The 13,145-nt window shown below is 40.4% G+C and overlaps 1 protein-coding gene across 1 annotated transcript in view; it reads right to left on the bottom strand.

Annotated features, from left to right (window-relative positions):
- The window catches only part of Rnf212b (ring finger protein 212B), a 40,254-nt gene extending 28,441 nt beyond the window's left edge, over positions 1 to 11,813 (bottom strand). Inside the window, exons 1-3 of the mRNA XM_036199339.1 lie at positions 11,713 to 11,813; positions 8,392 to 8,444; positions 8,110 to 8,184 (exon numbers count right to left, since the gene is read on the bottom strand). Of these exons, the coding sequence (XP_036055232.1) occupies positions 8,110 to 8,184; positions 8,392 to 8,444; positions 11,713 to 11,812 (228 nt within the window). The 5' untranslated portion in view covers position 11,813. The remainder of the gene's footprint in view (positions 1 to 8,109; positions 8,185 to 8,391; positions 8,445 to 11,712) is intronic.
- Positions 11,814 to 13,145: the final 1,332 nt, after the last annotated feature.

Here is a 13,145-nt window from a genome sequence, read left to right as displayed (position 1 = left end):
ACAGAGAAAACTGGCATGTTTAGAGTTGGCTATTCTTCCTCTTTTCTTTTACATCTCCACCCTTCTCAGGCAGTCAGATAACTTAGTTTGGACTTGGTGGCATGGAACTTATACATGAATAAGTCTGTTTGGTTTGGTCTGTTGGGCCTACTGTGACGGCTCAGTCTAATCTATCTAGTCTATCTATATGTTTTATTTAACACAGAGAATATAATTCTTTTTGTTTTGAGACTAGGTCTTATTACATATCCCTGGCTACCCTGGAACTTGTTGTAGATGAGGCTGGCCTTTAACCCACAGAGATCTACCTGTTTCCACCTCCCCAGTGCTAGACCACCACCACCTGACTTCAAGTTTCTTCCTTCTTTCTTTCATGAGAACGGCCATGAGATAACTGAGGAAATGTGAATACTGAGTAATTATTTGATAATAGTAGGGAATATTTAAGAAAAGAATCCTTACCTTAAGTGATAAACATGAAAATATTTACATTTAACATGATAAAATGTCTGACTTGGAATCACCTGGTTGGGATAGTAGAAGATAAGGGAAAAATTTGGCCATCAGTTTAAAATTGTTGAATATGATGATTAACACATGGAAATTCATTACATTATACATATCATTACATTTTCTCTGGTTTAACATATTTGAAGCTATCTATGACAAAGTTTTAAAGCTAGGCATGATCATGCACACTCATAATCTCAGGCACCCAGGAGGCTGAGGCAAGAGAATCACAAGTTTGAAGACTGTCTAGGTAACTTAATGAGATTTTTCATCAAATAACATTTAATAGGCTGGGGATGTACTTGAGAGGTAGAGACTGCCTACCTCCTGTGAAGCCCTGAATTCAATTCCCAGTGGTATAAAAAATAGTTTCAAAACTTAAAAAATCATTTCTATTTATGTGTGTGTTTGTGGGTGGGAGGTTAGGGGTGCCCATGGAGGCCAGAAGAAGCTCTAGAGTTACAGATGTTTATGGGCCTCCCAACATGGATGCTGGGAGGCAAACTCGGGTCTTCTGGAAGAGCAGAATTTGCTCTCTTAACCACTGAGCCACCTCTACAGCCCTTCAAAACTACTGATTGATCGGGGGCTGTTGCACAGTATGCAGAAGTATGTATTTCGTCTTTGTCTCTGATTTTAATATAGAGGTCCTGACATGGTTTGAATCCTAATGTGCTTTAAAGGTTCTTATGTTGAAGACTTTGTCACCAGCCTGTGGCATAATGGGAGATGGTAAAGTTTTAGGAAGTGAAGTCTACTGGAAAAAGTTATCTCACTGAAGGTAAACCCTTAAAGGAATATGGGGACCCTAACCCTATCTTCTTCTTCTTCTTTTTTTGAAAGATTTATTTTTATCAGTCAGGTGGTGGTGGTGCACACCTTTAATCCCAGCACCCAGAAAGCAGAGGCAGGTGGATCTCTGTGAGTTCAAGGCCAGCCTGGTCTACAGAGTAAATTCCAGGACAGCCAGGACTACACAGAGAAACACTGTCTCAAAAAACAAAGCCAAAGCAAAGCAAAGCAAAACAAAACAAAATTTATTTTATGTGAATGTGTTTTGTCTATGAACCATGTGCATTCAGTACCCGGGGAAACCAGAAAGAAGAGGGCATCAGATCCCCTTTGAACTAGAGTTACAGATGGCTGTGAGCCAGCATGTGGTATTAGGAATCAAACCCACGTCCCTGGAAGAGCAGTCAGTGCTCTTAACCACTGAGCCATCTCTGTAGCAACCTATGATTCTTCTTAAAGATATTTATTAAATCCTTCTGTGTTGTTCATACTTTTTCAGGAGCTAATAAGTCATAGGATTAATAGCTCTGATAGTGTTATTGCCTTTGAGGGAGGATGGAAAAGAAAGAAAAAATTTATAATGCAATACAGTGTAGGTATAGTATATATATTTATCCATATATATGTTTAATGACAAGAATGTTCTAGATAGATGGAACTGCATATACAAAGGCTCAAAGACAAAAAAGAAAATTATTTATACAAATAATTCATAAGTCAGCAGTAGAGTACTTGTCAACAATACACCAAGCCCAGGGTTATTGATAAATAAATAAGCAAATACAATGACCATACTTTCATTTAGAAAGGTTCTTTTGGCTTCCATATGAAGAAAAGATAGAAAAAGAAAGATACTGGAGGCCAGAAGTTAGAAATCATTCTCAAGTTGATAGGTATAGATGAACATAGATATGCATTATCCATGGCATTGATAAAAAGCAAGGAAAGACAACATTTGGAGAAATATAACTATTTAAGATGTACAGATTAGGATAAACCCCAAAAGGGTATAATAGAGTTGGTTAAGATAGCCAAAGACTATTTCTAAGAAGAGAACTCAGACTTCAGATGTGGCTAAAAGATCAGTTAGAATAGAAATAAAAATTATCCATTTTTATGAGAATGTTGATGCCCTTAGCAGGGATAGTTTTTAATGCAACAGTTAGAAACCAGACCACAGAAGGCTGTGAAAAGTTCAGAAGGTGAAATAGATGGGATAGACAAATATTCAGCAATGAGGTCCAATACAGTGTTAAGAACTGACTCCATGTACTCTGTGAGGGATGACAATAATCTTTTCATTGCTAAGCCAGCCAGCCTCCATTTTCACTCACATGACTTCATCTCTCAACAGCTCAGCTGACTACATCTATCTTTGGAAACACTTTTTTTTCCTTGACTTGACTTCTGGGACACCACATATTTTTGTTTTACTTCTGACTGCAGTTTTCCTAATTTCTCTTCCTCCACCTAATTGCTAATATTGAAGGGACTCCTTTTACATGATCTTATCTATTTCTCTGTGTGTCTAAGTTAGGGTCGGGAAAGTAGGATGGACACAGGGCCTTGAACATGGATGGGTACATGGCTCTGAAATTCTAACATTGAAGAACATCTTACCATTGAACTACACTCCTCACTTGCCCCTATAGGCTTTAAACATTATTTTCTGACAGGATATGAACTTACATCTCACTCTTTTCTTATGCCCTAAGCTCCAGAGTGAGCCTAGTCTTCCTGACTTTTCCACTTGGATTTCTGAGAAGCATCTAAAACCTAATGTGTCCATATCTTCCTGGCAGATTGAGAAGAAAATCAGCCATAAAGAAATAGTTGTAGATTTTTGAGGAAACAATCAAAACAAGGCAAAACTCTTTTTCTCATTTTGCATCAGCAACATTACTTCTTCACTCTTTAAAAACCAAATTATTTTCCAGGGGCAGTGTTGCACACCTTTAGAAGGTAGATCTCTGTGAGCTGAAAGCTACCCTGGTCTACATATTGGGTTCTAGGACAGCCATGGCTAGGTAGAAAGACCCTGTCTTAAACAAAACAAAACCACACATACATACATCACACACACACACACACATACAAACACACACACACCCCACAAAAACAAAAACCAACTTCTCTTCCCCAGCCCTCTCTCCTCCCCAAAAAGCAATCTTTTGGGCTTTCCTCAGCTCCCTTGCCTAATTCCATTCCTGGGAGTGCTTTCCCATTTATTTATTTGTTTAGTTACTATTTTTCAGGTTTATTTATTTATGTATTTTATGTATTATGTATGAGTACTCTATCTGCATGTGCACCTGCATGGCAGAAAAAGGAATTAGATCCCATTATAGATGGTTGTGAGCCACCCTGTAGGTGCTGAGAACTGAACTCAGGACCTCTGGAAGAGTAGCCAGTGCTCTTAACCACTGAGCCATCTCTCCAACCCTTCCCATTTATTTATTTACTCATTTATTATTTGTGTATAAATGTTTTGCCTGAATATATGTGTGCTATGAATATGAACTCAGGTCCTCTGGGGAAGAGCAGCCAGTGCTCTTAACCACTGAACCATCTCTCCAACCCTTCCTATTTATTTATTTGCTCATTTATTATTTGTGTATAAGTGTTTTGCCTGAATATATGTATGCTATGTATATGCCTGTGAGGTCAAAAGAGTGGGTTTGAACCCCTGGAACTAGAGTTATGGATGGTGGTGAGCCACTGTGTGGGTGCTGGGAACTGAACCTAGATCTTCTGCAAGAATAAGTGTTCTTAGTCACTGAGCCATCTCTCCAGCCCCTCCCCTTTTAAAAATAAGCTGTCTATTTCTAATGCCTAACTCAAAAGCCATTACTTTTTCTCTACCTTCTCCTGGCAGCTGCTGGTATTTTTACCTAACCTGTACTATGTTTTTTCTTAAACATTAATAAAACTGTCCTTGAGCTTTCAGAACACAAAACTGAAATAATGACCTTCTCTCGTGTGTGTGTGTGTGTGTGTGTGTGTGTGTGTGTGTGTGTGTGTTGCCTGAGAATCAACCCCAGGCCTTCCTGCCTGCTGGGAAAGGTCTCTGTCATTGAGCTATAACCTCCATGCCTTTTTTCCGTTCTGCTGCCACCACTGATTCGGTGCCAGTAGTCTGCTTAGAATTGTCCCTCCTGATTGGTCTCCCTGCCTCTACTCTTACGCTATTTAGGCCTCGTCACTCGATAGCCACATTCTCTTTAAAATTATGCAGCATATAATGTCATTCCTTGTGCAAAACACTCCAATGGTATAACTTCACTTAAAAGAAAAGTAATGTCGCCGGGCAGTGGTGGCGCACGCCTTTAATCCCAGCACTCAGGAGGCAGAGGCAGGTGGATCTCTGTGAGTTTGAAGCCAGTCTGGGCTACAGAGTGAGCTCCAGGACAGGCACCAAAGCTACACAGAGAAATCCTGTCTCGAAACAACAACAAGCAATGTAGGGTACAAACGACAAGACAAAATTGTGCTACAGAAACCATAGAAGACTTTACTAGAGAAGGAACAATATTGCATGCATTTGAAAGGTGCCTAGTTGAGGATAAAGGTGGGTGAGGATATGGTCTAGGTATAGTAGTAAACTCACTGGTCCTTACAGACTCTTCAATTCCCTTGAAAAGTTTAGAGGAGACTCAGGCATTCAAAACAGGCAGTTTTATCAACAATTAGCACAGAGCAGAAAAAAATGTCCTTGTTGGGTCATTACAGAGAACAGAAACGGACATTTAGAGCAACGGTCCATTCGTTCATTTAAGGACAATGTTTTGGATGTTCATTCCATATTAGAAACTATTCAAAGAGAACAACAAAGAAAACTGACCAAATGTCTGTACTCACAGAGCTGCATTTCAGTGAAGGATTCAGTTAATACACAAATACACAAGACAATGGTACAGACAGGGGCTGTGATGAGAGAAAACACAAAAAACAGAGGGTGCTAGAGCTGCTTTAAGATGCGGGGGGGGGGGGGGGAGGTTGGGGGAAAGGGGGTGCTAGGGAAGATCCTTCTGGAGAAAGAATCTAAGCAGAAGCTTGAGTGACACAGTTATTCAACTTCACAGATCAGGAAAATACATTTCCAGACTGCTGACTTCACCAAACTGACTCTTCACTAAAGTGATGATTAACTGACTTTTCTATTTATTTTACCTTGATTATTTGACCATGTATAATTGGTCCCATGATTAGGCAAGTTAAGATTCAGACTATACATAATTTCGTGACTGATCATTAACTAGCTGTGGGTTTAAATATTAACCAAAGGTCTGCTCTTTCTCTTGTTCATGTGACCTCTTTTACATTTCTACTTGAGTCTCAGCTGGATTTCATCTACTCTCAACATTAAATGTAGTATCTCAAATATAATGGCTCATCCAAGTGACTAAGACAGTACACAGCCAAAGCTTTAGTTCTGTTTACTGTATTTCCAGAGTTAACACTGGGGACTGGGCAAACACTGATGATAACTCTCATGTTTAGAAAAGGTATACTCGCCGGGAGGTGGTGGCGCATGCCTTTAATCCCAGCACTCAGGAGGCAGAGCCAGACAGATCTCTGTGAGTTCCAGGCCAGCCTGGTCTACGAGTGAGATCCAGGAAAGGCACAAAGCTACACAGATAAACCCTGTCTTGAAAAAACAAAAAAACAAAAACAAAAACAAACAAAAAAAAGAATAAGAACTGATACTGGTAGAGAGCATTGCCTGGTATATGTATGTGGAACTCTGGGCTCAACTCCCAACAAAAGAATAAGAAAATGAGTATTAAAGCCAAGTGTGGTTTTTGGTACATGCCTGTAATCCCAGCACTCAGGAGGTAGCCTAGCCTACAAAGTAAGGTTCTTTCTTAAAAAGAAAAAAAAAAAAGGTGGGGGGGTATGCTGGGGCTGGAGCTCAGTTGGTAGAGGGTATAAGACCCTGGGTTCTATCCCCAGCACATGGACATCTAGAATGGTAACACTGTATTCTTGGCATTCAGGTAGAGGAAGGAGAGGCAGAAATATAAGGTCATCCTCATATACACATAGTGAGTTCTGGAACACAAAGAGACCTTGCCTTCAGGCAAGAGAGATGACTCAGTAGGAAAAGGCACTGGCCATTAAACCTGATGACAGAATTTGATCCCCAGCACCCAAGTAGTAGAAAGAGTGGAGAACTGACTCCTGCAAGTTGTCCTACATTCTTGTGGTATGAAATTACCCCCTCTGCTAATACATACACACACACACACAAGCACAGGCGCGCGCGCGCGCGCGCGCGCGCGCGCGAGAGAGAGAGAGAGAGAGAGAGAGAGAGAGAGAGAGAGAGAGAGAGAATATTCATTGAAGGCAACAGTGAAATAAAAAAAAAGGACAATAGTGGTAGAGCACTTGCCAAGCATGCAGAGGGCCTGAGGTCTAATAACCAGCACAAGCTGGGCGGTGGTGGTGCACGCCTTTAATCCCAGCACTCAGGAGGCAGAGCCAGACAGATCTCTGTGAGTTCGAGGCCAGCCTGAGCTACCAAGTGAGATCCAGGAAAGGCGCAAAGCTACACAGAGAAACCCTGTCTCGAAAAACCAAATAAATAAATAAATAAATAAATAAAACCCCAGCACAATAACAATAAAGAAGTGATAAAATATTTTTTAATTACATATTTATTGTGTGTGTACAGGCACACATGCATGCATGCACACAGAGGTAAGAAAACAACTTTTGTGAGGCAGTATAATCCTTCCATCGTGTGTGTTCTAGAGATTGAACTCAGGCTGTCTTCTTGGCCATCTCTCCAGCCTGATAAAGTCTAAAGAAGCATGCCAAGAGAAGTATCTCATAATGCTTAAAAAAAAAAAAAAAATCATCTCAGCAAAGAACTAGAGAGCAGAATCTTAAAAAAGCCAAGTCTTCATAACTTGTGAACTCTCTCAAATAATTACACTGCCTTCTTTCTAACTTCTGCTATAGTCAACTATTCCTGATCTGTCAATCATCTACCAACATATAAAGCATCAGGAAAAGACAAACATTTCCTAACATTTAAGCAATTAGTTGTTAACTCCAAATAAAGTTAAATATTATTACTGAAAAATGAAAAGAAAAAGACATCTATAAGCAAAGGTCATAAGTGAAATTATCAAGTCAGTCTTTACAGGCCTATATAAGCAATTTTTAAGAAAATGTATCGGGTTGGGGATTTAGCTCAGTGGTCCCCAGCTCCAGAAAAAAAATAAAAATAGAAATAGAAAAATAAAGTCATGCACCACCATGCCCACCCACCTCCTTAAAAAAAAAAAGAAAAGAAAAGAAAATGTATCTGCAGAGAAAGATGATAAGTCCCTTAGGGCACTTTTTAGTCACAGGAACTGGTTATTAGAAAGTAGGAACTACAAAGCAAGATTCAACTAGATTGTGGTTTTTGACAGCATACCATAGATTCTTGGTTAGTAAAAAGTTAACTGGTAGAGATTTGTATCAGGGAAGAAAATAAAGACAGCAGTTTCCACTGTGCACAATGTTATTTTAAAGAGAAACTCCTTGCCAGGTGGGGGCTGGTGGTGGTGGTGGTGGTGGCAATGGTGGCAACGGCGGCACACACACCTTTAATCCCAACAGATGCAGAGGCAGGTAGATGTCTAAGTTTAAGGCCAGCCTGGTCTACAGAATGAGTTCTAGGACAGCCAGGACTACATAGAGAAACAACTGTCTCTTGGAGACAGGAATTCTCCGTACCTAGTTACACTCACTACATGACCTAGGTGGCCTTGAGCTTACAGCAGGAAGAACTTCTCTTCATTTTGGTTCTCATACCTGAGAGATGTGACTAAAACACTGCAAAGCTGTCTCTACAGGACTTTTGAAGAACTTCTTCTCTTGAGGCTTTAACTATGAAGAGAGTAAGACACACAGTGAAGATATTCACAACAAAAATGAGAGAAGATACTGACAACAGAGTAAAATAAAATTTTTACAACTGCTATCTTCAAATTTGTTCCTTCTTTTTATTTTGAGCAGCTCATCATCTGTGTATATGCTTCCTACTTACTGTCCAGAGACTGGATGAGGCAGTTTGTGACGAGGGTAAAAACTTACATTATCAGAAAGAGCCAGGTGCTTGCAATGACTTCCACAAACAGCACATTTTTCTGAGAGAAAAGGGGAAAAATATTTGATCTCAAAGGCAAGAGGTAAGATTTTCCTAAAGTGTGATAATTGTCAAGTAAGCTAGCAAGAGAAGAAATAGGTTCTTAACTAAATTTTGATTATCATTAAGAGATTAATCTCTGTTCTCTAAATCAGTATTTCCAAACAAACAAATATGCTGACGTTTGAGGCTTTGCACTGTGCTTGTCTCCCTGTCTTCTTTTCTTTCTTTCTTTTTTTTTTCCCGAGACAGGGTTTCTCTGTGTAGCTTTGCGCCTTTCATGGAACTCGCTTTGGAGACCAGGCTGGGCTTGAACTCACAAAGATCCACCTGACTCTGCCTCCCAAATGCTGGGATTAAAGGCGTGCACCACCAAACGTCCAGCTCTCTCTCTTTTTTTATTTTTTTTAAAGATTTACTTATTATATATAGTGTTCTGCCTGCATATATCCCTGCCTGCCAGAAGAGGGCACCAGATATCATCATAAATGGTTGTGAGCTACCATGTGGGTGCTGGGAACTGAACACAGGACCTCTGGAAGAGCAGCCAATGCTTTTAACCTCTGAGCCATCTCTCCAGCCCCCTTTCTTTGTTTTTGAGACAAGGTCTTATAAATGTAGCCCAGGCTGGCCTGGAACTTATAGCAACACTCCTGTCTCAGCTTCTGAATATTGGGACTAGTGGCATTTACTGGTAGGATCTATCTGCCAACAGAAGTACTGGAATACATTTGCAAGTGTTCTGGAATGAACACAAGAGTACCAATGATTTTCGCTCTAGGTGACTTTCTAAAAATGATTTATTTATGAATGTTTTGCCTTCATGTATGCCTGTATACTGTGTGCATGTCTGGTGCCTGAGGAAAACAGAAGAGGTGTCAGATCCTCTGGAACTGGTGTTACAGACAGTTGTGAGTCTCCATGTGGGTGCTGGGAATTGGACCTGGGTCCTCTAGAAGAGCAGCCAGTGCTCTTAACCACTGAGCCAACTTTCCAGCACATGACTCTTTTTAAGCCTCTCTGCCTGACAGTAGGCACACCTTGGGCACTGTAAGAGGCTGGCTCCTGAGTTACCCCACCCAGCTGTCACCTTGCTAATATTCCTAGATCTTGCTTTGATGGTCTTCTACTTTTCAATTAGTGAATCTGAAAGAAGTAAAGTAAAATTTCTAAGCTTTCCTTATAGAAAGCAGTATTAGTAGTGGTGCCAATGAATAAACGCCACAGGGCTGGGGATGAGGCTCAGTGACAGAGTACTTGTTTACCATGCATAAGACCCTGGGTTCATCCATTAAGAAAAAAAGATAAATGCCATGCCAGGAAAAAGCATTACATGGCTTTATGCTTCAGGGACAATCACTCCAAAGTGAGCTGTTGTCACCATAGTGAGAAGCCTCCTTGCATCAGCAGGTCACTCAAAAGGGTCATGAGAATCACACGGGGAAAGTTCTCCGGATACTGTTTAACCTGACTAGTCTTTGCTTGGGGAATAAAGTCTCTTTCCCAGTCTGCCCTCCATGTTGTTCTCAGTATGAGTTAGCGAGTGAAAAAGTCCTACTTAAAAGAAAAACAAACCTCTACAGCTCTCTGGAACCAGCAGGGGAAGTTCAGGATCCTCACCCTGGCAGACAGATCTCTACCGTTCTCCACTGCTTCACCTTTCACCACGTTTGCCCTTCTCTGTGTGACCTCAACTCTGTGGAAGCATCTGTACTGCAGCTTAATGACGTCACTACACATGCGACTGTTGCAATTTTTTTCTTTAAAGATGTGTTTTTATTTTACATACATGAGTGTTTGCCTGCATGTATCTATGTGTGCCACATGAGGTGTGTGCCTACTGCCTGTAGAGGCCACAAGAGGGCATCAGATCCCCTATAAGTAGACTTACAGATGGTTGTGTGGCACCACGTGGGTACTGAAAACCAAACCCAGGTCCTCTGCAGGAGCAGCAAGTGCTCTTAACCACTGAGCCATCTCTCCAGACCCCACTGCTTTAAATTTGAATGATCTTTGTGGAACTCAGCAAACTCCAGTTGTCCAAAACCCTACTGCAGCAGAATGTCTTCTGTTTCCCTTGATCAAAGCACCCTGTCCTAAGTAGGGTAAATTCTCTCTTCTGGGATTTAGATAATTTACAGAGTTTTTATCACTGTTATTATTCTCGGACAGGATCTGTATGTTGCCCAGACTGGCCTTTCACTCCTGTGTTCAAGTAACCAACCCTCTTGACTGCACCTCCCCAGTAGCTATAGTGATATACTACCGTGTCAGCTCACCCAGACCTCCTAAGTGTTTTCACATTAATAAAACAAAATAGTTAGGATTAGTGGTGTAGCTCAGTGATTTTTACAGGGTATTTGTCTAGCATTCCAGAGGTCCTGGGTTCATTTCCCAACACTCCAAAACAAGTTTCTTTTCTTTAAGATAGGGTCTCCTTTTGTAGCTCTGGCTGGTCTGGAACTCCTCACTAAATCAGGCTGGCCTCAAACTCAAAGATCTGCCTGAGTTTGCCTCCCAAGTGCTGGGATTAAAAGGCATGTGCCACCATGCTCCACATGGTCTTCTAGTTTCCTTTCTAAAACATGTATTACAAGAAGTTGGCAATCATTTATTCTCTGAGATAATTTCCTCATTTGCAAAATAGTGCTACCAGTAATTACTACCAAGGACTGTGGTGAAGACTACATAAAACTGGTACTGGTGGCTGGGTATGATACATATCTGAAATCCCAGAACTTGGGAGGCTGAGGCAGAAAGATTGTGAGTTCAAGGACAGTCAAGGCTATATAGTAAGATTTTGCCTCAAAAACAACAGGAAAAACAAAAACAAAAAAAAACTATTTTAAAAACTTGTTTATTGAAAATAAACATTGTAATTTAATTTTTTAAATTGTATAGGGGCTTGGAATGTAGCTCCCTGGTAGAGCATTTGCCTAGCATGTGCAAAGCCCTAGGTTCTATAATCAGCACTGCCAAATAAAGAAATGCATAGGAATTTGCTTATTAAACTCTAAGATATTAACATAATTTTTCATTCACTATGGCTTTTCCTGATACAAAACACTGAAGAGTAACACATTTGCTAAATTGCTTAGCTTCACTCTTTTATCAATGGATTCCTTTAATTTCCAAAATGAGCAGCTGCCTATAGTACCCACATTATCACTGATGCCTACCGAGTGATTTTCATTCTGCATCACACAGAGAATGGCTACCTAGTATATCTAAGTTAAAAAAAAAATTGGGGATAAACTGAAGCCACTCACCCAGAGTCATACACTTTTTACAGAAAATATGGCCACAACTGGTGACAAAGAAATGGGCCCCATCCTTTCGGAAACACTGGTTGCAATGAAACCAATCCATTCTGGAGAAGAGAAAGAGAAAGAATACGAAGAATGTGGAACACAATATTATAGCTGTTCCAAAACACTGTTTGCTTAACTTTTGATAGTTTAATGGATGTGTGAACAAATTTGTGGGCATTCTATTTGTCTGTAGGGATATACATATAACACAAGGAAAAAAGTCAGCAAACTACATTCATTATATGCCATCACACATTCACGTGCATGCATGTGTGTTTATGTGTGTAAAAATAAAAAGTTGGGGTTGGGGATTTAGCTCAATTGAGGTCCTGGGTTCGATCCTCAGCTCAAAAAAAAAAAGCCATAGGAAGACAGAAAGCAGGCTTTTCTTTCCGTGGAGTGGTAAGGTTGTATTTGTATTTATGTGTCTGCCTTTACTCACATTTTTGTTTTCTACTTTTTCTACCTTAACTCATATTCCAATTTGCAACTCGAAAAACAATCTTTAAAAATGAAAACATGCCACGATCTCTGTGTGGTGCTGTGGATCAAACCTGGAGCCTCATTAACAAGTACTTTACCACTGAGCCCCAGGCGCAATGCACATCTTTATTAGGTTTCCTATAATAGGGCAGAGAAAGGAGCCAGCAGAGAGTAGTGCATCAGAAGATCACACGTTAGTTACTTGGACACCTTTATACAAGGGAAACAAACAGTTGAGTGGTAATAGTCTCGGGTTATGCCACAGGTCTGGAAGGTGTAAAGTCATGTTTTGACCAGATTCATCTCTTTTTCTTTTTCAGAAGACATACATTGAATATAACTAGCCAACTTGTCCAAAGATCCATCTTTACTGGCAATCCTGGGATTAGAACCCAAGTCTCCTGATTCTGTGGAAAATTCATGTTCCTACATTATAGATCCCTTGGGTTTACATGGTAATCATACCATAATTTGTATGATTTGTTTTGTTTCTGACAACAGCAATTTTTGTTTTGTTTTTCAAGACAGGGTTTCTCTGTGTAGTTCTGGCTGTCCTAGAACTCTATAGACCAGGCTGGCCTCAAACTCAGATCTGCCTGCCTCTGTCTCCTGAGCACTAGGATTTAAGGCCCAGTAGCAACAGCTATTTTTGTATAACTTAAGTATATAACCAAATAAATTATTATGTGGGATTTCAAAAAAAGAATACTTGGTTGGTGGAGCAAACATGTGCCACAGGCAAGTGTGGAGGTTCTAGGACAACTTTTGGGAGCTGGTTCTCTCCTTCTACCATGTTGATTCTGGGGATCATGAGTTCCACAGAAACAGCAACCACCTTTACCCCCTGAGCATGTTGTTAGCCCACTTTGTGGGCTTTGTTTTTCAAGATAGTGTTTCTCTTGTGTAGC

Source organism: Onychomys torridus, chromosome 9 (assembly GCF_903995425.1).
Source record: "Onychomys torridus chromosome 9, mOncTor1.1, whole genome shotgun sequence".
NCBI lineage: Eukaryota > Metazoa > Chordata > Mammalia > Rodentia > Cricetidae > Onychomys > Onychomys torridus.
The sequence above is the reverse complement of the archived record's forward strand: the minus strand, read 5'-3'. Positions and strand labels throughout refer to the sequence as shown.